Source organism: Asterias rubens, chromosome 12, assembly GCF_902459465.1.
Source record: "Asterias rubens chromosome 12, eAstRub1.3, whole genome shotgun sequence".
In the NCBI taxonomy this organism is placed as follows: Eukaryota; Metazoa; Echinodermata; class Asteroidea; order Forcipulatida; family Asteriidae; genus Asterias; species Asterias rubens.
In genome coordinates this window covers 3,453,061-3,476,625 of record NC_047073.1, presented here as the reverse complement: position 1 = coordinate 3,476,625, position 23,565 = coordinate 3,453,061, and the positions used below count along the sequence as shown (strand labels likewise).

Genomic DNA, 23,565 nt, shown 5'->3' with positions numbered 1-23,565 from the left:
AGTCAATATATATAGCTCTATGACGTGGACTTATACCTGTCCACATAGTGTGTTTACAGTGTTGAGGACCAGGATATATCTTCCGATATTAAAATAAGTATCCTTATTTAATTATTAATATTTTTGTGTTGGTATCTACGTTGTACAGAACCTGTTCGCTTTGTCACATGATGAAGATTCTGAAGTGCGTAAGAACGTCTGTCAAGCGTTGGTCATGCTACTCGAAGTCAGAATAGATAAACTACTGCCTCATATGGCCAACATCATTGAGGTAAGGTGCCGTACTAACTACAAGTAGTATCAGTTATGTGTTCTCACTAAAAGGGTAGGGTCACTACATAGTTTTTTTTTTTTTTTTTTGCAACTTATTGCGGATTTGTAGGCAAAATTATAAAGAAAAATCACATGAGAAAATGTCAGCTAAATAAAGTGTCTATTTGCTGAGAAAACAGCCAAAAACTGTCATGCTTTGATCATGATGGCACAACTCCTTTAACATTGTAACATCTTGCTGTTATGATAAATAGGCTTGACGTTCTTCCTTATTTAGTCTGATTCCGTTTTTTTATCTGCCCTCGAACAAATCTGAAAATTGTGATCATTGGCCTGTATAATTTGAAACTTTGCCAATGGTAGTAAAATCAGGTGAGGTGTTGCGGTAGCACCGTGTGTAAATCTCTTTTGTGGTGGTCCTGAGCAGTAGGTGGTTGACAACTCAACATTTCGATCAGTATGCTCTGATCGTCTTTAGAACCATTACTTCTCGAAAGAGATGTTATTTTGTCCACTTATAAGAAATCCTGCTCATTGGTTTACTTCTCTAGAGCTACGAACACTGTTCCTGAAATGTATAACTCCCGGGGTAACCAAAAGGTGGAAATGCCATCATTTCAACATACCTTTGAATTTATATCCCAGTTTCAGACTTTTTTTTGTCGGGAAGGACGCTCACCCAAGTCTTTTAAAGCCTCACCCAAGTCTTTTAAAGCCTACACTATGTGTACGTAGTACATGCAGGGATGAGATTGTTCAAACTTATGGCTGAATTCAGACTTTTTTATGTCGGCCTGGTGAAGAAAATCAGACATTTTATTTGTTTTCACAAATAGAGAAATCCTGCTCATTGGTCTACTTCTCTAGTGCTTTGGACACTGTTTCCAAAAGCTCCTTGGAATCTATAACCCCAGGGGTTACCAAACGGTAGAAATGGCATTATTTCAACATACCTTTGAATTTGTGTCCAAGTTTCAGACTTTTTCATTAGTAATGACTCTCACCCTTGTACATGTAGGTTGGCCAATGTACTTGATAAAGTCATCCTACTCTTTTCCAAGTATGCCTGGAAGTGTCGTGGAGGAGCGGTTAAGAGCACCGAATTCAAACTCTGGTGTTTCTGATCTGCAGAGTGTGGGTTCGAATCCCCAGCCGTGACACTTGTGTCCTTAAGCAAGACACATAACCATTGCTTCGTCCTTCGGATGGGACGTAAAGCCGTTGGTCCCGTGTGTTGTGTAAACGCATGTAAAATAAACCAGTGCACTTATCAAAAAGAGAAGGGGTCCACCCCGGTGTTCCTGGCTGGATTGGCAGCATATTGCGCCACAGCACCTTGTAAACCGATACATGGTGCTTAAGGATTAGGTCTTATATCTCAAAATTCGCCCTACTCCTTGCAGTAATAAAATAACTGGCCCTTTGTATCCTTTGGCAAAAGGCGCGTTATAAATACGGTTATTATTATTATTATTATTATTGGATAAACTATAAATGCTATTTTGTTTTGCAGTACATCTTACTACGGACCCAAGATCCTGATGAGTCAGTAGCTCTAGAGGCGTGTGAGTTTTGGTTAACTCTCGCTGAGCAGCCCATCTGCAGAGAAGTCCTGGCTGTACATTTAAGCAGGTCAGTTTCCCATCTAGGGTTTTAGTCTCATTTTGGACTTCCGTTAAAAAAAAAAAATTACTTTGGTGGGAGGACATTGTTGTCAACTCGCTGCCTTCTTTAAGGGGGGAAGCGATGATGACACGACGGAAGCGCTCGGCTACTGGATGAACCAATGAGCGACCCTCGTTTGAGTTCTACACGAGGGCTCCCTTCTCAAGTGACATCATATACGTAAAGTCAATTATAGAAGTTAAGCGTGCACTAGCAGGATGGAAATATATCCACGCAGGAAGAATAACTCTTTATAATGCACAATCTGAGAGACGTTGCTGTCAGTAACGGTTCTCAGATCAAATTTTTTCAGGCTGAAACCTATCATTTTCCCCCACAACCATGTTACTTTGAATAGGAGACTTTCCAACGCTAGGCGGCAGCAGACATACCGGGTAAATTTCCATTGTTTACGTAGTTCTGAACATGCGCATAATTCTGAGAACAATGGATTTACCCGGTAAGTCTGCTGCCCTCTATCGTCCCAGAAAGTCTCCCATTGAAACGATTCTCAAAATGCTTTACACTTCCGAAAGCTGCTGTACTGCTTCTAATCAAAGATTTTATTGGCGTTACTTTTAAGAGCGATCACCGAGCTATACCTTCCCGTTAATTGTCTGTGTCTAAGAAAACGGTCCCAGCTAGTAACGACAGTTAGTTTAAATCCAGTGTTGGGCACTCCTGCAACCTGGCCATGTAGAAAGCACTTTATTGCATGGAGGCTATCATTATGGCTGAGCACAGAGCACCTGTTTGCGAAGGCTGTTCATGCATTATGGTACCTCTTGCGCGATAAAACATAAGCGCATGCAGCGCAGCTACATGTACTTCTTCATACAGGCTTTTCATATCAAGTGGATTTATTGCGTTGAGTTTACTAAATGTCAGGCTGTACTAAAGTTAGTTTTTAAACCGCTATCTTTACTGTTTGTACAATACTCATTGACGGGTCTACCCATTCGCAACAGGCTTGTTCCCGTCTTGGTACGCGGCATGAAATACTCCGAGATCGACATCATCCTCCTGAAAGGAGACGTCGAAGAGGACGACATGATACCGGACAACGAGCAAGACATCAAACCAAGATTCCATAAATCCAAGACACACGCTCAACAACATTCAGTAGAAGAGGATGACGATGACACTGGAGATGTAAGTGACTGTTCTGGAGAAGGTTTTTTAAAATTTATCATAAATTTAGGCATACTTGCAAACTGTTCAGACTTTTATCCCCGATGCAAATTTAACATCTCTTATATCGTTTCGGTACCCGCTGCCAAAATATAGGATTCGAACTGCCTCTAGCTACCGGGCAACCTCGGTAGTCTAGTTGGTAAGACACTGCTCTAGAATTGCAAGGGCCGTGGGTTCAAATCCCACCCGAGTAACGTGCCTGTGATATTTTTTGCCACAGGACTCGGGGAAAGTACTGAGTATACAGTGCTAACACACATTGGTGTATGCGTAAAAAACAAAATTAATGTTCAGACTTAAGTACAGGGATGAGAATTCTCCACTTTTAACCGGAATTTCAGCTTTTATTTTTGCCTCCAAAATTCCCCTTTTACTCTTAATGGTCAGGAAGCATAAGCATGACAAAAATTTAAATTGTTTCTTATAAAACACATTGCTCATGTGATATATTGTCGGGATCCCGACAAAAACAAATTTTGAGCACTTTATTTTACTGCTACTAATAATTGGCCGACTTTTTCGATCAATGGCTCAAATGAAAGCTTGTAATTTTCTCGACCCCCATAAAATACCTATTGAATTCTAAATCAAAATTTTTGGGTCAAATCGGCCAAAAGTCTGACATAGCATCTTTAAGTAGGATTTGAAACTTTGCATGGTGGAAGTATAACTTAGAGAGGTTTGCGGGTAACACCATGTGAATATCTCTTTTTGAGTAGTATCTCCCGAAGATGATCAGAACGTACGGATCAAAACTTCTGAAAGATGCTTCTTGTGGCGTATTGTGGGAGTAAAGCTTAATATTATACTAGCGTTTTATTTTAGGTTAAAGTTACCACAGGGTGACTATAAGCTTAAGAAGGATGGTCCAGGATTATGGAGTAGGGATTAGTTCGATGAAGCATGGAGTACAGGATGCAGATTAAACGCATGGTGTCACCCAAAACACAAATAGTATTGCACTTCCAACAGCTGTATTCAATGTATTTTTTTGGAACTCCTTATCTGGTGCTGGTTTCCGTCCATCCTACAATCTAGACTGTTTTAAAGGCAGTGGAAACTATTATTAATTACTCCAAAAAAAAATTCAGCATAAAACCTTACTTGGTAATGAGTAATGGGGAGAGTTTGATAGTGTAAAACATTGTGAGAAACGGCTCCCTCGGAAGTGACGCAGTTTTCGAGAAAGAAGTAATTTTCCACAAATTTGATTTTGAGACCTCGAAATCAAGCATCTGAAACCACACAACTTTGTGTGACAAGGGTGTTTTTTCTTTCATAGTTATCTCGCAACCCCGACAACCAATCGAGCTCAAATTTTCACAGGTAGTTTATTTTATGCATATGTTGAGAAACACCAAGTGATAAGACTGGTCTTTGACAATTACGAATAGTGTCCAGTGTCTTTAAGAGGAATATCGATTCTTACCCTCAGCTCAGTTATTTTCATCTGAAATGTTTTCTTCTTGTGGCCCCTTACCAAAAGTGGCTTTTAGCATTATTTTAGGGAACTTGCACAAAAATAAGTACATAAATAAAATTAAAATAAAAAGTAAAAAACACCTTTGCAAACCTTCAAACTAAAGGAAAGTCAACTAAAGTAATGTTTCTTGAACTCGACCTTCATTTTCATTTACTTGACAGGATTCTGGGTCAGATTACGGCATGGACGATGATGATGCTCTCTCAGATTGGAACTTAAGTAAGTCCGCTTCCTTTTGAGAGGCCGCCTTTTTCTCATTAACAATTTTGAAGGAGAATTTTAACTTATTTCACCCACAACCCCCCCCCCCCCCCCCTCCAGAAAAAAAAAATCCTGGTTGTCTTTAAAAATGTTTCGGGCAACCATTTAAAAAAGAAAATAGGGGGGGGGGCCTTCTTCCTTTTAACTAAAAGGCAGGACGTTTTTCAACAGCGCCCACTATCGATCGATAGTAATGTGCGTGGCAAGGAAAAGTGGAGCCTGGGATCGCGATAGTTGAGTGATACTGATAAAAAGGTCTTGCACCAAGTAGAACTTTGATTCATTATTACTTATGCCTTTTATGTTACCTTGCAGGGAAGTGTTCTGCAGCGGCTCTTGATGTACTGGCCAATGTATTCCGAGATGATTTGATGCCGGTCCTTTTGCCAATCTTAAAGGAGACTTTGTTTCATCCTGAGTGGGAAGTCAAAGAGTCCGGAATCCTGGTCTTAGGTGCAATTGCTGAAGGTGAGAATCGGTTAATGTCAAAGGTCAACTGTCCTGAGGTGTTTGGACTCATGAGAGCAGTTTTGAAAAATCTCAGATGGGCTAGGAATCCCCAGATGGGTTTAGAAACCTTAGATCGATTTTCCTCAGATCAGTTTTGAGATCTCGAAGGGGCTTGTAAAAACCTCAGATGAGTGTGGACGTCTCAGATCAGTTATGAGATCTGAAACTCATAGCTGATCTGAGAAGTCCACACCAAGTGGCTGGGCTTGGAATCCCCAGATGGGTTTAGAAACCTTTGGATTTTCCTCAGATCAGTTTTGAGATCTCGAAGGGGCTTGTAAAAACCTCAGATGAGTGTGGACGTCTCAGATCAGTTATAAGATCTGAAGCTTATAGCTGATCTGAGAAGTCCACACCAAGTGGCTGGGCTAGGAATCCCCAGATGGGTTTAGAAACCTTAGATGGATTTTCCTCAGATCAGTTTTGAGATCTCAAAGGGGCTTGTAAAAACCTCAGATGAGTGTGGACGTCTCAGATCAGTTATGAGATCTGAAACTCATAGCTGATCTGAGAAGTCCACACCAAGTGGCTGGGCTTGGAATCCCCAGATGGGTTTAGAAACCTTTGGATTTTCCTCAGATCAGTTTTGAGATCTCGAAGGGGCTTGTAAAAACCTCAGATGAGTGTGGACGTCTCAGATCAGTTATGAGATCTGAAACTCATAGCTGATCTGAGAAGTCCACACCAAGTGGCTGGGCTTGGAATCCCAGATGGGTTTAGAAACCTCAGATGAGTGTGGATTTCTCAGCTAGGTGTGATTCCCTCACATTAGTTTGGAATCCACAGATGGATTGAGAACCCTCAGATGGGCTCTGCCCTCAGATGGGTTTGGAATTCCCAGATGGGTTTAGAACCCTCAGATAGACTCTGCCCTCAGATGGGTTTGGAATCCACAGATGGATTGAGAACCCTCAGATGGGCTCTGCCCTCAGATGGGTTTGGAATTCCCAGATGGGTTTAGAACCCTCAGATAGACTCTGCCCTCAGATGGGTTTGGAATTCCCAGATGGGTTTAGAACCCTCAGATGGGCTCTGCCCTCAGATGGGTTTGGAATTCCCAGATGGGTTTAGAACCCTCAGATAGACTCTGCCCTCAGATGGGTTTGGAATTCCCAGATGGGTTTAGAACCCTCTGCTGGGTTTCGATCCACAAACATTAGAACCTGATGGGTTTGGTGTCCTTAGATGGGTGCATATCCCTCAGATGGGCTTGGAGCAATCAGATTTAATCTCAAAATGGGTTTTACCCTTGTGAGCTACATGTACGTTAAGTTACCCACACAGTTTATTTAAAAGACATCAAAGGATCAGGAAGTAACACACTGAGTCTTTGAGTTACTGTCTGGTTTTGGGCATAAAGGAGTTTTTGTTTTTATGAATTTAACTTTCAACATTTGATTTCAGGATGTGCCAATGGGATGGTAGCCCATCTACCTGAATTAATACCATTCCTGATCAACTGCCTGTCGGAGAAGAAAGCTCTAGTCCGATCCATCACATGTTGGACACTAAGCCGTTACTCACATTGGATTGTCAATCAACCTCATGAGATGTACCTACAGCGTCTGATGTCAGAGGTTGGTGTTCGTCTTCTATTGATTGATTGAATTTGTTTGAATAAAAATACAGCTAAAACATGTCAAAAATACATACTCAACAACAGGAAAAAAGACGATGAAACCTGACAAACCAAAATGGAACACAAGAGAGAAATACTGCACAAAATTGTCCAAGGATAGCCCCCCAAAAGCCAACAACTTTGACTTATTTCCATTGGGGTCCTTACAAAAAATGGCAAAACACCAACAAGAAATGGAAGTACCGAAAACAGACAAACCTAGTCAAGAGTTAGAATTATGAATCATGGATAACAAAACAAGTGAACACAAAAATAAAATAAAACATTCATGTATGTGTTGCAGAATAAAAATGTTCCTTGTTATTATTTTTATAATCTGACACTATTTTTAATATCCTTTATACTAAATTGTTTTGAAGCCTTTTTTTATTATTTTTATTTAAAGCCATTATTTACACTTTCGGCACAGAAAAAAATAAAAGTTCACAGATTTATAAATAACTTACAAGGTTTATAGAAGGTAATGGTGAAAGACTTCTCTTGAAATATTATTCCATGAAATGCTCTACTTTTCGAGAAAACATTAAAACAATTATCAATTCTTGTTGTTGAGAATTACGGATTTATTTTAAACACATGTCATGACACGGCAAATCGTGCGGAAACAAGGGTGGGTTTTCCCCGTTATTTCCTCCCGACTCCGATGACCGATTGAGCCTAAATTTTCACAGGTTTGTAATTTTTTTATAGCAGTTGTGATACATGAAATTTGGGCCTTTGGACAATACTGTTTACCAAAAGTGTCCAATGGCTTTAACTTTACAAATGTTTGTTTTTTGTAACAATTCTTGATTTATTTGATTTTGCAGCTTTTGAAGAGAATTCTCGACACGAATAAAAGGGTTCAGGAAGCGGCCTGCAGCGCCTTTGCCACCCTAGAAGAAGAAGCGTGTACTGAGCTGGTGCCGTATCTAGGGTTCATCTTACAGACATTAGTCTTTGCATTCAGTAAATACCAACATAAGAACCTTCTCATTCTGTATGATGCCATAGGCACTCTGGCTGATTCTGTCGGACACCATCTTAATAAACCAGTAAGTATCGTTTAGTAACATGCAGCTGCATTTTGTAACTCCTTTGAAGTTTTTTTTGTGTTAGTCCATAAAAGTAAAGTCTGTCCCGAGCCAATATGGCTCATTAGGCCGGTGTTTATATCCGGTTTCCTTGGCATTAAACAACTGCGAATATTTGTATTCCGCCTGGACATGATGCCAGTCCATCGCAGGTTACTCCCCATCGCTATTTGTACTCCTGGTTGGAGAGGAGCTATCATGATAAAGCGCCTTGCTCAAGAACAAACTGACCAGGACAGGATTCAAATCCACCTTTTGTTTTGTCTATAGCGCTTTTAATATTTACTAGAATGCTTATTTGCCCTGCAGAGCTGCCAATTTTTTTCTGATTCTGCAGAAAGCTCTCTGAAAATATACAAATTTGTCTGTGTCCTCAGGAGCACATTTTATAATCTCTCTGATCACGAGAGATTTGTCCCTGTTATGTTGTATTTTTCCTTGTTATGTTGTCCCAAACTTTGTCCTTGTTGTGTTTAATGTAATTCTAAATATATCCCTGATTGTTGGATTGCCAGATTGCCAGATTGTCCTTGATTGTCCCTGATTGCCAGATGCCCTGAGTTTTGCAGCTCTGGGTAGGGCACACATGGCTTGAATTTTACACTGGGCCACCAGCCCTGAGGCCAGTGATTTCAGCGTCGGGCCAGTATTAAGCTTTATGACATGTCAAGTCGGTGGTCTTGTTGTTTCTTTCAATTCAACAACTTTGTATATTTAAAAAAAAAAATTTTTAGATGTTGAGTTTTGAAACTCACAAATATCTTTCCATTCTGCTGATTATTTTACTCATAAAACAGATCAATTTTTTTTCTCCAGTTATTATAATGTAATAAAATGTCTTCTTAGTTTGATTCTAGTTTCTGCTCATTTTGGGTGCGTTAGTTTAGCTTCCCTGGGTCGACCCCGGTCTGCCCCGGTGTGTTCGAATAACTTTGACAGGGCTCACCCGGGTCAGCCCCAAATGCCCCGCTTGTGGAGTGGGTCACTTGGGGGTGACCTGAGGTGCATGCCGTCGCCACGAGAGGGCGAGTTTGACCGTTTGTTTAGCTCTTGTCAGGGGCTCACCCGGGTGGGCACCGCGGGGTCAACCCACGGAAGCTAAACAAACGCACCCAATGATTCGGGTCTTGTAAATTATATCTCGGTTCAGTCAAGATTCTGAGCTACAAGTCCTAGGGCCAATTTCGTAGAGCTGCTAAGCACAAAAATTTGCTTAGCATGACATTTTTTGCCTTGATAAAAAAAAAAAAAAAAATTACCAACCAAATTTCCATGTGATTTTCGGGATAAGCAAACAACAGCTGAATACCTGTAACAAGCAATATGCAACAAATGGAAATTTGGTTGGGTTATCCTGTTTTTATCAAGGAAGACATTTTTGTGCTAAGCAAATTTTTGTGCTAAGCAGCGCTATGTAATTGGGCCCATTAGTCTTGTGAACTTAGAGCCCGACGCATTTTAGAATTTGTACCAGATGCTAATGAAGTTTCTGCTATTGTTCATTGACAGGAGTACATCAATATGTTAATGCCTCCACTGCTGGATAAATGGAACTCTTTAAAGGACGAAGACAAAGATTTATTTCCGTTGCTGGAGTGTTTATCGTCCGTAGCTACAGCGTTACAATCCGGCTTCTTACCGTATAGTGAACCAGTCTATCAGAGATGTGTCTCACTCACGGAGAAGACATTGGCTCAAATTGCTGTAAGTAATTAATTTTTTGCCTTTTAATTAGTTTTTTGTTGTTTAATTTAAATCATCTCCAATGATGGATGCAGGACCATGTAAAAACGAAAAGGATACCTCAAGGTTAATTTCTCAGACACTTTAAATGGAATAGTGATCTCAATTGAAAGGTCATTATTTTAATTGCATTATTGAAAGGTCTTAAGGTCACCTAGTCTTCCACACAAGTCGTTAGCAACAACAAAAGAACAGCTTGTTAATGAAAATGCAGTGGCATTCTGCAGGACCAGGCTTAGGCTTGAGAAACGCATAAGCACTCTGTAGGCCCGAAAGGATTACCAATCAATGTTGTGGATATACCTGTACTCAATGTCTTGCAAGATGCTGTGAAAATACCAAGCAATAAATTTCATAAATACATTAGGGACACAGATTGACCCAAACCAACTTATTCAGTGGTTTTCATCCTTTGACATTTAAAAGCGACATGAACTTTACAGTGGGGATCTTGCCAGAAAAACAAACCGGTGCCTTAAAAGTGTGTGGTCTTATTTCATGTTAGTTATAACCAGGTAGTGCAGAAACGTGACCAAATAAATGCACTGTTGACGCCTTGTTGAGGTATGGTCGATGATTTCCCAAGAGATCCGCTATATCTATAAGCTGTTTATACGGTTGTGTATTGGGAGGTAGATTTAGCACTCCTTGGCTCAAAACCAATCGGATTAAGCATCGGATTGTGCATTCTGTTTTATGCCTGAAACCTTTCCCTGACTTACGTCAACCGCACTCGTACTCCCTCTTCCACGGCATTGGCAACTTTAATCGGCTGCACCCGGACCCCTTCTGCTTTACCACTGGGGACTTTAGCCGACTGCACTCAGACCCTCTCTTCTTAACCATTCGCTGTTTTTAGTCGACTGCACTCATACCCCCTCTTGTGTACCCTTGGTGACTTTAGTCGTTCAATCATTCATTTATTCAAAATGGTTGATTAAGATCTTGTATCGCAGCCAAAGGCTGCATTGCACATGATTTACAGGAAAAAGTACTGAACTCATACCCCTCTTCATTACCATAGGTGACTTTAATTTGTTGCACTCTAACCCCCTCTTCCTTAACATCTGACTTAAGTCGACCAAGCTACACACAAACAAAGCATTCAAGCCCGAGTGCTATGGCCATTGGTTATAAAGTTCTAGGTTTGTCCATCTTATTGTCCCTCCATACCCTTGAGCTTACACTTTCACTTGAAAAAGAAAGATCAAAGATGGCAAAGTAAGGATGCATTTATTGTATCTCTTTAAAGGAACACATTGCCTTGGATCTGTCGAGTTGGTCTTTGAAAAGTGTTTGTAACCGTTTGTTATAAAATGCATATATTGTGAGAAAGATGTATAAAAAGTAGAATACAATGATCCACACAATTTAGCCTCGAAATTGCGTTGTTTTCCTTTTACTCTGCGAACTAACACGGTTGGCCATTTATGGGAGTCAAAAATTTGACCCCCATAAATGGCCGACCGTGTTTGTCGACGAGGTAAAAGGAAAACCACGCAATTTCGAGTGATACTTGTGTGGATCATTATATTCTACTTTTAAAATATCTTTGAGATAACACTGAGGAAAACAAAAATAAAGAACTTTCACATTTATTGGTTGATAAATTAAAAAAAACAATGTTATATTCAAGGTGATTATGAAGTTTAAAAAAGGCCTTTGAACAAGAGATTTCTGTTGTATGAGAATTTGTACTTCACAGCTTGAGAGGTCAAATAATGTGGTCAAACAATTTGGTAATGAAAGGGTCAATTTTACATTAAAGGGAAGGTACACGTTTGGTAATTACTCAACAAATTATTAAAAAACTTACTTGGTAACGGGCATTGGAGAGCTGTTGATATAGTATAAAACATTGTGAGAAACGGCTCCCTCTGAAGTAGCATACATTTTGAAATAGAGGTAATTTCTCACTAAAATAATAAAAGACTTCTAGCTAGAAGCCTTTTATTCCTATCTGGAGCATACAAATTCGTCCAACAAGGGTGTTTTTTCTTTCATCATTTTCTTCCAACTTCGATGACCGATTGAGCTCAAACTTTCACAGGTTTGTTATTTTATGCATGTATGTTGAGATACACAAAGTGAGAACACTGGTCTTTGACATTTACCAATAGTGTACCTCCCTGGTTAGATTGGTCTAAACTATCTATCAATCTTTTAAAGCTAGCAAAATGTGATGTCACAATACACATCACTATGGTAATACTGGCATTTCGTCTGGAGATGAATCTTAGTGCTTTAATAAAACGGAATGAAATTGAGCCTGCAGTAAACCTTTACATAATAACAACAAAATTAATAGTAACAAATTCTTATATAGCGCATTTCACAATAACCGTATCAATGCTCTTTACATTAGTGCCCTGGTCATAGGGCCAATAACATCCCTGTAATGTTTCTCAGCTCCCTGGGGAGTATACAGCCCTGAGCTGCCTGTAAGGCGCTTGTGGCTTTTTATACACAATATCAACCTCTACCCTCGCAGGTACCCAGTTATACCCCTGGGTGAAGAGAAACAATTATAGTAAAGTATCTTGCTCAAGGACACACGTGTCACGACCGGGATTCGAACCCACACTCCGGTGAATTAGCACCATAACTTGAATTAGATGCTCTTAACCACTCGACCATGACACTCTACATAGAAGCAATCGCCCAAAGCCTAAAATATATCCAAGTAAACCCTGAAAGATGTCCTTGAACTTTACGCCCCCCCTCTCGCACTCTTCGTTCTTCTGCCAAGTCCCTTTTAACTATTCCTTGAACTCATCGTATGGCGATCATGCCTTTTCCGCTTGTGCTCCTAAACTTTGGAACGCTTTACCTAATAAGACCAGATGCCGTAGTTCTCTTCCATTGTTTAAAAACTTGCTGAAAACCCATTTATTTGAATCCTCTTACACTTTTTTTTTATTATGTTCTACATTTCTTTTTGTTGTATATATGTATTGTTTTTTTGTTCTGCGCCTCGGAATAGGGTCTTGTACACTAGATAGATGGCGCATTATAAATACATTGTTATGATTATAATTATTATTAAAACATTTGATTATAATGGCTTGATGATTGTACACACAGGCATCTGATGCTCATCCCGACCAAGTGGAACCGCCAGATAAGGATTTCATGATCGTCGCTTTGGATTTACTGAGTGGCCTAGCGGAAGGATTAGAAGCTCATATCGAGAAGCTGGTGGAGAGAAGCAATATATTGAGTTTACTCTTCCAATGTATGCAGGTGAGTTCCTTTAAAAAAAAGAAAGAAGGTTGGGCTGAGACTCTTTCTATATTCCGTGTGTGTAGGGCCTTGCTTGTAGCCTTAAAGGAACGCGTTGCCGTGGATCGGTCGAGTTGGTCTTTGGAAAGCGTTTGTAACCGTTTGTTATAAAATGCATATGATTAGAAAGATGTTTTAAAATAGAATATAATAATCCGCACAAGTATCACTCGAAATTGCGTGGTTTTCCTTTTACCTCGTCTACTAACACGGTCGTTGACAAACACAGTCTTGTGTTTTTCAATTGTCGAGTATTGGAAGCATAAAAACCATATGACAACATTAGTGAGATATTTTCTTAGTGCTTGTTGAAATAAAAACAGTTCACATGTACTGTGTAGAAAGTTCTCTCTCGTTTTTTTCCCGGTTTTAGTTAAATAAATGCCGGTGATGTAGTGATGTATTTTATAACATAAACCAATATTGAATTTGAATTGAAATTTGGTCCAGTAAATCTTGTAACCTACATGTAACCTGCGGCCTTGTGGATTTATCCTCTAAAATCAACCCCTGATATTTTTTCAGGATCCTTGCTGTTCCCAAAAGCGCTGCCTTCTGTAACAAATCCACCCTTGCAGTTGAGCCTATTTGATCTAGATGTGTCCCCAGTGCGTTGGGAATAGTGCCGAGTGCTCTAACCACCACAGGAACTCTTTTCACTTTCACCTGCCAATCAAGTATAATAAAAAAAATTCCCTGGCCAAGTCATGGAGCTTATGAATTTTTTTCCACCTGCTTGGAAGCTACCTTAATATCACCCGGCACAGCTAGGTCAATAAGATGACAAAACCTTTTTTTTTTTTTTTCGGTCGTCTCATGTTCTTATGACCAGTATGAATGTTGACATGGCTGGTCTCTTTAACTTCCTTTTTTTGTATTTCTATTATTATTGTATTGTTGATTGTTTCCATACTATTAATAATGATAATATTCAATTCAATTCAAATACACATTTATTTCCATACTTCCGTGTATCAACCACTGCATGTTACCAATTGTGCAAAAATAACATTAAAGACACTGGATACTACTGGTAATTGTCGAAGACCAGTCTTCTCACTTGGTGTATCTCCCCATATGCACAAAACAACAAAACTGTGAAAATTTGAACTCAATTGGTCGTCGAAGTTGCACGACAATAATGGAAGAAAAAACACCCTTGTCACACGAAGTTGTGTGCTTTTAGATGCTTGATTTCTGGTTAGATTTTGAGGTCTTGAAATCAAATTCGTGGGAAATTACATCCTTCTCGAAAAGTACATTACTTCAGAGGGAGCCGTTTTCTCACAATGTTTTATACTATCAACAGCTCTCCATTGCTTGTTACCAAGTAAGTTTTTATGCAAACAAATATTTTGAGTATTTACCAATTAGTGTCCACTGCCTTTAAGTAACAGTAAGCAGTATAAATGTAATAAATAGAGCATGGGGCTGATTGGATAAGCAGAAGCTTTATAATATCGGTACTAACAAGTCTTATAAAGAGCATTAAACCCACCAAGAGGTGCTGAAGGCGCTGTAACAAAGAAAGAGAAGGACAAAAAACACACACAAGGGGAATTTACCCCCATAAGAATCAGCTAAGTAGAACATAATGCTTTTGACACGACGTGTGTTTTGAGTTCGACTTTTTGAATGAGTGAGTTAGTTGCAGGGTTGTTTTTATGAAGGGGTAGCTAATTCCAGAGATTTGGTGCTGCCATGGACAGGCCTGTATGCTTTGTGTTTGAAAGGGCAAGGGCACCGAGGCGATTTCTCTGTGGTAAACATGGTAAAGGGCACCCTGTGAGGAAATTGTAAAAGGAAAAAGGTTATAGTAAAGCAGTTGCCCTTATGCCTGACTTATGCACATGCTCGCCAATGCCACTGCACTATTTACAGACTCAGCCTCCACCACCAGACACCCTGTGAGTGTGTCGTCAGCTTTCAACCCCCCCTAACCTCTCCAAGTCCAGCCCTAAAACAATTATCTGCCCCGGCAGTTCTTATTGATTTCTCCGTTATTGACTTTTGATTTTCCTTCCCTACAGGATAAGATGCCCGAGGTACGGCAGAGTTCCTTCGCCCTCCTTGGAGACTTGACCAAAGCCTGCTTCAAACATGTCAAACCTTGCATCGGTAAGAAGGCGCGGCATGAAGCGGAAAACTAGATCAATTTATGTCATGTACGCTTACCTCCCACTTAAGACGTGTATTAAGACGTTAAACGTCTTATCAACTGTGCTCAATGAGCTGAGTACAACTTAAAGGGCTTTGGTAATCACTCTTTAAAATTAATGCCAATAAAAACTTTTGGTTAGAACCTATGGTAGCTTTTTGATATTGAAAGGATTTTGAGAAACATTTCACTTTAAAGTAATGTGGTGTTGCTTTCAGATGCCTCACATTTCAGATTCACATTTTTGGGTGAAACCAAAACTTCCACGGGAAAAAAAAATGTGGCGTTGAATTTTCAACAATTGACTCGACTTTAAACCCCTTTTTTTCTCGGTCTTATTCTCTTGCATCTCTTGGTGTTTCTACTTTCACAACTTTTGATTGAACCAAAGGTGGTATCAAGAGAGGGTTCAGTGTCTTTAAAGGCACTGGACACTATTGGTAATTGTCAAAGACTAGCCTTCACAGTTGGTGTATCTCAACATATGCATCAAATAACAAACCTGTGAAAATTGGAGCTCAATCGGTCATCGAACTTGCGAGATAATAATGAAAGAAAAAAACACCGTTGTCACACGAAGCTGTGTGCATTTAGATGGTTGATTTCGAGACCTCAAGTTCTAAATCTGAGGTCTCAAAATCAAATTCATGGAAAATTACTTCTTTCTCGGAAACTATGGCATTCAGAGGGAGTTGTTTCTCACAATGTTTTATACTACCAACCTCTCCCCATTACTCGTTACCAAGTAAGGTTTTATGCAAATAAATAAATATTTTTAGCAATTCCCAATAGTGTCCACTGCTTTTAAAGCATAGATTATGCTCTTTCCAAATGACTTATTTTGCTTCATCGCGTCACATATTGGGTCCTACAAATTGCAAATACTAGTCGTTGACATTTTATCAAATGCTGGCCTTAGGCTTTAAAGTGTTCTGTTTTCATTTCAACCAACCAATTTCATATTTTGTTTTTTTGCAGTTGATTTCCTCCCAGTCCTTGGTCAAAACCTCAACCCTGAGTTTATCTCTGTATGTAACAATGCTACCTGGGCCATTGGCGAGGTGTCAATACAGATGGGTAAGTCAAGACATACTCAAGATCAACCAAATAATCTCGTGGTCGAGCGGTTAAGAGCACTACAGACCATGTTTTCTTGTTTTTAAATCAAATTAATTAAATAAACATATAAATGTTTAGATGACTGACTGATGTTAATTGATTGATTGACAGGTGAAGAAATGGAGCCCTACATACAACTGGTACTCAATCAATTAACAGATATCATCAACAGAGCGAACACACCCAAGACACTTCTAGAAAACACAGGTGAGTAACCTCTGACCTCTGGTGACCTAGGGTGACCTATAACCTTCAGTTAGGACATTATAAATGTGTTGGTTTTGCAAGAGTGCATAATGTTTGAAAAGGCTCCGCAATAATGCATTATAAATATTGTATCCTATTTATTTATGCCATGTATGTTGTTGGGGCCCGTGTTTACAAATATCCCCCAGGTCCCATATGATCCATTTGCACGTGCGCATACGCACAACTGTTGAGCGCCCATGCAACCTGCGTCAATTTCAACATACCTTCTAATTGCATGATCTTCATCCCTTGTTCTTTTATCGAGAATGTCTGGAGGGACTGGTGCAAGTTGATGAGAGTTGACAACAAATGACTCGATTGGCTCAGCTTGATGCATGTTTGTTTAAATTCTCTGGTCATGTTTTATTTGGCGATGTCTGATGAGTATCCAAAACTTAGATGATGGATACGTAAGATGATCAAATTATATTCAATGCAATAGTTTCAGTTTCTCGGATGGTTTGTGTAAAGAATTAAGTTATACTGTTTTTGCTGTCACTTTGATTGTACTACCGTATTTACAAAACCATAGCCTGTGTAGCCTATGTATTTTCTTATCTTCATTTTTTGTGTGTGTGTGTACATTCTATTGATATAAGCTGGTGCTGAAGGATGATACCGTTGATTCAGCCGATTAAAATAATATCTGTGATTTGAGAATGTTAAGATATTGAAATACTCCGAACGTTCCCTGTACCTGCGATCCAGTTCACAATTAGAGGCCTGTAGGCCGTTGTCATATTCTATATGTTATGGGGGCTTGTTAGTTCTGTAAAGTTATTTGAAATGGTGATAGTGATATCAGATATCGAGATTGTTATAGTGACCATGATGGTAAATTTAAGTGTCACAGGGAATTTTGTTCCCCCTCACAACGGTCCGGGTTGGGGGGGGGGGTGTTTCTGTCTGCCAGGGGAATTTGCCCCCCTCTCATGTTAGACTGTTTTGAAACAGGAATTGTTAAAATTGTTCCATCATTTTAATTTATTTTATTGCTAAAGGGTCGACATATTATTGTAGTCAGAATGTTAATCGGAAGCACACGATCCGATTCAGTGAAGACATTAAGTCACAGCCTTGATGATTAAGTTATCTTCTTTTCAGTGCAACTTGGCCCGATGGTGTGTTTGTGGTCTTCTGCATGGTTTTGTCAACTAACGTGCCATGATACCAAATTAGGCCTTCCATCTTTTGCTTTTGACAATTCATTATGCTTAACTATGTTGTGGTCTACTTTGTCATTTCACTCATATGATTGTATGAAGAGAGTTGTTTTGTGCATTTTGTATCTATAAACTGTTTTGAAATTATGTAATTTTTTTTGGTATTTTTTCGATGTACCATTTATTTTGGTGTACAGTAATCTTAATTTTTAGGTTCGGACTGGACACCCAAAAAAGGCCTTCCATCATTCCTTCGGCAATTTATTAGGTTACAACGTGGTGACTTCAATCATATAAACAGAGTTTCTTGCATTTTGTATTTATATAAACTGTTTAAATTATGTTATTTTTTTGGTATTTTTTGATGTTGAGTACTGATTATTATTGTTTGAAAGTAAACCTTAATTTTTATGATCCGGAGTTGGACACCGCGTTGTCTGTTGTTTACCGAACGGCCGGTCGTTTCTTGAGTTGAATTGTTTTCTGTTTTTTCTTTCCTTTTCTCGCCCTCCTGCCTGCTTCACTCCTTGTCATGTGACGTAACCGTTGACGTGTGATTGGTCTTCACTCTGTTTGTTACCGTAGCAATCACAATTGGTCGCCTAGGCCTGGTTTGCCCGCAAGTTGTGGCCCCTGTGCTTCCACAGTTTATACGACAGTGGTGTGTATTTTTCTTAGTTTTGTTTCATTATTGTTTTTCTATACAAGTGGATGATTATCATGGCAGTATTGTTAATTAAATATTATCCATGGCCGAGCCCCCTCCCCTCCTTCCCCTAGACTGGTAATAGTCCAACCATCGTCATTTCAGAGGCTCATTCATAAATTGACATCCAAACAATCAGATGCCATTTTTCCATAGTTCATTCATCAATTTACAACCAAAAATAGTCAGATGCCATTTTACCATTGACGGAACTCAAATTTGTTTGGGAAAATCTAGAGACTGAAGGGCTAGTTGCAGGGCGGATGCGACTGTGAACTGAATTTTGGCGTCACATGGCTGTTTTCGCAGCGAATGTTTTGCAGGAGTTACAACTGTTGAGAGTTATTCGTTGTGACGTCAAAATTTGTGTTGCATTCGCATTTGCAGGAAGTATGAACCGTGCTTTAGTTCGCCATGAGTTTACTGGCCCGATGTCTGATTGATTTGGAATCATAGATTAGTTTTGTTGTTTTCCCCTGACTTTGGAACCCATCTGAGCATGCTCTGTTTTATGCCTGATTTAAATGTTCGATGTCTGGTGGAGGGAGAAACTGTAAAAAAAAAATACAATAAAAAAATATTTAAAGATGCTACAAATTTATTTCATTAACCATGAGCTAAATGTTTGATGTCTGGTGGAGGAAAAAAAAAAACTGTACAAAAATATGTTTAGGTTAAAAGAAAGACAAACAGATACAATTTCTTTTCTTTAAAAAATGGATTTGTTTGGATTTTTTTTATTGAGAAAGTATTATTCCGCAAGATACTTTTATCGCTTCTGATGTTGTTTGGACGACTTCATAGCTGCCGCTATTCGTTAAATTTGTGTATGCGCTCTTACAGGTGCACATCACTTAGGAATATCCGCGACAACGAAGAGAAAGATTCTGCATTCCGAGGCATCTGTGCCATGATCAATGTCAACCCGGCCGGTGTGGTGCAGGTGAGTCCAATGTTATAGCCCCCTCTTGTGATTCAAAGTTGTTCACTCGAGGGAAAACTGTATACTTGATAATCTGGTATTTTGTTGACAATATTATGTTTATATTGGTAAATAATGTATGCTAGCTTTTGTTTTTAGTTGAAAGAAAATTGTGTCAATTTTTTGGGGCTATATTATACTTAATTTAAGGATGTAATGGAAGAGTGTACTTTTGGTAATATTCTTCATGTTAATGACCATAAAAAACTTACTTAGTATAGAGCAGTGGAGATCCTGTTGATGTTATAGAACATTGTTAGGGACGACTCCCTTTGGAGTAATGTAGTTTTAAAGAAAGGTTATTTTTTTCATGAACAAATATGAATCTGAAAAGGCTTCAGGCATTCTTGGGCATCTGAAAGCACAGAATTCTATGCAACGAGATTTTTGTTCTCGTTCATCATTATTGTGCAACGTTGATGGCAAATTGAGTCGAAACTTTCACAGGTTTGCAGATTCATGCATACGTTGGGACACATTAAGTGAGGATATTGGTTTTTCACTAATTTTATCCCGACTCACAGAAAGGATTATGCCAAAATGTTCACATTCTTATTTTGGAAATAAATATGAGCACTGTCTGCGACTATGTTGTCAGCTCCACTAAGTCTAGGAGACATACGCCTTTTGGCGATAGTTATTTTTTTAAATTTTTATGCTCTCCTTGGCACCCCACTGTTGTCTTACTTTGTTTTCTTGACTATTTTGAATGGTTGTACATGTGCTTGTAAATGTGATTGCCTAAAATAAATATTATTATAAGTCTGTATATGATACCTGTAACATTTGTAAAGTGAAAGCCAAAGCTTGTGTTTACAGTTATTTACAGAAGATTGTATTTTGTTTGTTATCTTCTTCCAGGATTTCATCTTTTTCTGTGACGCCGTGGCGTCTTGGCAGAATCCCAAAGACGATCTCAAGCAGATGTTTTACACGGTAAAGACCCATCAATATTTCAATTAGTATCCTTTTTCAGTTTCCAGCCTCGTTGAATAATCCCTTCATATCCGGGTCTATGCTTTGTAGGACTATTGGGTTTCACTTTAACAGATGTTAAAAATGAACAGAAGCACTTAAAGGATTCGGGTACTTTTTCAACACGTCCATAGATTTACATTAAACTTACAGGGTTTGAAGATAATGATAGTGGAAAGCTTCCCTTCAAATCTTACTTTCTGAGGTGCTGTAGTTTTTGAGAAATGAGTAAAACAATGTCATGAACATACGTTTGTAAATGATTAAAATAATTTTCGTCTCATGAGACGAAAAATTATTTTCATGACATTGTTTTACTCATTTCCCCAAAACTACATCACCTCGGCACGTAATATTTTCAGGGAAGCTTTCTACTATCATTATCTTCAAACTGTGTAAGTTTAGTGTAAATCTGTGGACATTGTGTTTTTTGTCCTACAAAAGTTACATAGACCCTTTAAAGTTTGATAATCTCTTTTTTTTTTTTTTTTAAGTTAATGGCAAACAAAAACCGTTTGGTTAGAAGCCTACAGCAGCTTTAATGTCTCAAAACTATGACTACCTTTTCGAAATGAAATTTTCTCCTATTATTGATAGGCATATTGCATACGTACATTTCTGGGATTAAAACACTGAATGGTTCAAAAAATCAAAAGCTTTATATGTTCCCTTTAAAGTTGATTTTAGAAAGAAAAATTCCAGACTAGGGATCACCAGGGCCCAATTTCATAGAGCTGCTAAGCACAAAAATTTGCTTAGCATGAAATTTCTTCCTTGATAAAAACAGGATTACCGAACAAATTTCCGTTTGTTGCATATTGCTTGTTATTGGTGTTCAGCTGTTGTTTGCTTATCCTGAAAATCACGTGGAAATTTTGTTGGTGAATCCTGTTATTGTCGAGGAAGAAATGTCATGCTAAGCAAATTTGTGTGCTTAGCAGAAATGTCATGCTAAGCAAATTTGTGTGCTTAGCAGCTCTATGAAATTGGGCCCAGGTGTAGTTGTCTTTGCTCGACCCAAACTGCTAATGGGCAGATGAGTTTGGTGAAGTGGTATCTGTCCTGGCTTTCCACGTCTGGGACCTCGGTACGAATCTCACCGAGGACACTATGTGGATTGGGTTTTAAGTCCCTACTTGATTGCGTGGGTTTTCCCCTGGAATAATTCTCTGGGGTTTTCCTCCCAGATCTTCTCTCTATGGGGGTTTGGTTTTCCGAGAATCCCTGCCATCACAACGAGAAGTAATTAATTAAATAGATGAATAATTTATTACGTTACTTTTATATAAATTAACAAATAAAGACCTTGGCTGTACAAGCAGAATTACATAAATAAATAAATAATACAATACATAATTATTCAATTTAACAGTAAATAAGTAAATAAATATATAAATTTATGGATGTGTCTTTAATGATTTCATCTTTCTGCAGATCCTTCACGGATTCAAAAACGAAGTCGGAGTTGAAAATTGGAAGAGGTTCTCTGATCAGTTCCCCGCCCCCTTGAGGGAGAGACTAGCCGCCAATTACATGGTGTAACACACAACAACGATGCACTCTGAAGGATAAAAAAGCAGGTACGGGAAAAGAACGACTTGAGAGTGAGACTAACTAAGTAAACAGTGTAGCCGCTAAGCGGATGTATCGTCTCTTGAGAGGGGGGAGGCTGACTGCTAATTACATGGTGTAACAAACACAGCAGTGTCATCTAGTATGACTCAAGAGACTGCTTGAAATGGAGACTAGCTTCTGAACCCAGTGGACCGTAACATTGGTCAGGGTTCAATGCTCTAACACCTGTCTATAGACTAATAAGGTGTCGTTACACGATTAGTCTGAGGGTTAGGGGAGAGAGGGTGGATGTTTAATTATATCTGTAAAGGTTTAGTTGTGTAGTGCACAGTGTAACTATTAATTGTGAAGCCCTTTTTACATGACGACAAAATAACGAAAAATGTCCTTGCTGCTACAAATTTTATGAGAACCCGATTGTTTGTTTGTTGTCATGCATGACTGATCTAGTGAGCTTTCACACAGCAAATGTAAGAAACTAGCAACTACTTTGTGTTATGATTACTGGTAACCAGCAATGACTGGTAACCAACAACTGATGTAGCAGCAACATTTAGCAATGTCTTAGAGGATTTCTCATGGGACCTTCGACAGTCCAAACCATTGTTGTCTTTTCACACAGAGTGCAATTTTGTAGAGTTCCAATACTATGTTGAAGTTAAGCGAGGGACACCTGCTAATTTGCTGCCGCGTAAAAAGTACTTTATTCATTGCCATGATCAAATAAATATTGATTTTGTTATTTGGTTGTGTATTGTTGCAGCTGTCTTTGAAGGAATTGTATCTCTGCAAACATCTGTCTTCAATTGTGGACAGGGAGTCCAGGAACATCCGACTATGGGGAACAATATCTCATATATAAGCACACCACCGGAGTTGAAGCACTTGTGAGGTCAAAGGTCACAGCGTGTATCAAAGGTCATCTCGTATAGAGTGCTGTAAGTTACATGAGTCCTACTACACATGATTCAAGCGGGTTTATTGTGGTGTTTTCAGGGATGAGATTGTTCAATTTTTTGGGCTGAATTCAGACTTTTTATGTCGGCCTGGTGAAGAATATCATACAATATTTTTTCCACAAATAAAGAAATCCTGCTCTATTGGTCTACTTCTCTAGTGCTTTGGACACTGTTTCCAAAAGCTCCTTGGAATCTATAACCCCAAGGGTTACCAAAACGGCATCATTTCAACACCTTCGAATTTGTATCCAAGTTTCAGACTTTTTCGTTAGTGATAACTCTCACCCCTGTGTTTTAAAAATATAAGTCAAGTCACGAAGACAAAGGTGAATATGTGCAGTAAGGGTTCCTCTTGAATTTTCCTGTACGGCACTGCTACCTTGTGAAGACGTCTGTTATATTTTTTCCTAAGTTTACATTTAAGTCACAGTGATGATAATGTTTTCGTTCGGGCTAGGGGGGTTGGGGGGGATGGATAGAGAATGATGTATCGGGATGTGTTCAACGTTCTCACTTAAGTTGTGAAGCGCTCGCATTAAGAACTTGATTGAGTTTC

The 23,565-nt window shown here is 39.0% G+C and overlaps 1 protein-coding gene across 2 annotated transcripts in view; it reads left to right on the top strand.

Annotated features, from left to right (window-relative positions):
- LOC117297506 (transportin-1-like) overlaps nucleotides 1-23,117 on the top strand; it is a 45,316-nt gene extending 22,199 nt beyond the window's left edge. Inside the window, exons 6-22 of one of the 2 annotated variants that reach the window (XM_033780580.1) lie at nucleotides 149-271; nucleotides 1,787-1,905; nucleotides 2,907-3,090; nucleotides 4,777-4,834; nucleotides 5,192-5,344; nucleotides 6,791-6,963; nucleotides 7,835-8,059; nucleotides 9,608-9,802; nucleotides 12,926-13,084; nucleotides 15,154-15,241; nucleotides 16,260-16,358; nucleotides 16,512-16,607; nucleotides 18,398-18,473; nucleotides 19,362-19,461; nucleotides 20,362-20,436; nucleotides 21,910-22,055; nucleotides 22,814-23,117. In XM_033780580.1, the coding sequence (XP_033636471.1) occupies nucleotides 149-271; nucleotides 1,787-1,905; nucleotides 2,907-3,090; nucleotides 4,777-4,834; nucleotides 5,192-5,344; nucleotides 6,791-6,963; nucleotides 7,835-8,059; nucleotides 9,608-9,802; nucleotides 12,926-13,084; nucleotides 15,154-15,241; nucleotides 16,260-16,358; nucleotides 16,512-16,607; nucleotides 18,398-18,473; nucleotides 19,362-19,461; nucleotides 20,362-20,436; nucleotides 21,910-22,017 (2,031 nt within the window). In that variant the 3' untranslated portion in view covers nucleotides 22,018-22,055; nucleotides 22,814-23,117. Of the gene's footprint in view, nucleotides 1-148; nucleotides 272-1,786; nucleotides 1,906-2,906; nucleotides 3,091-4,776; nucleotides 4,835-5,191; nucleotides 5,345-6,790; nucleotides 6,964-7,834; nucleotides 8,060-9,607; nucleotides 9,803-12,925; nucleotides 13,085-15,153; nucleotides 15,242-16,259; nucleotides 16,359-16,511; nucleotides 16,608-18,397; nucleotides 18,474-19,361; nucleotides 19,462-20,361; nucleotides 20,437-21,909; nucleotides 22,056-22,813 lie in introns of those variants that run through there. The other variant, XM_033780581.1, reaches the window with a different exon arrangement.
- The last annotated feature ends 448 nt before the right edge of the window (nucleotides 23,118-23,565 follow it).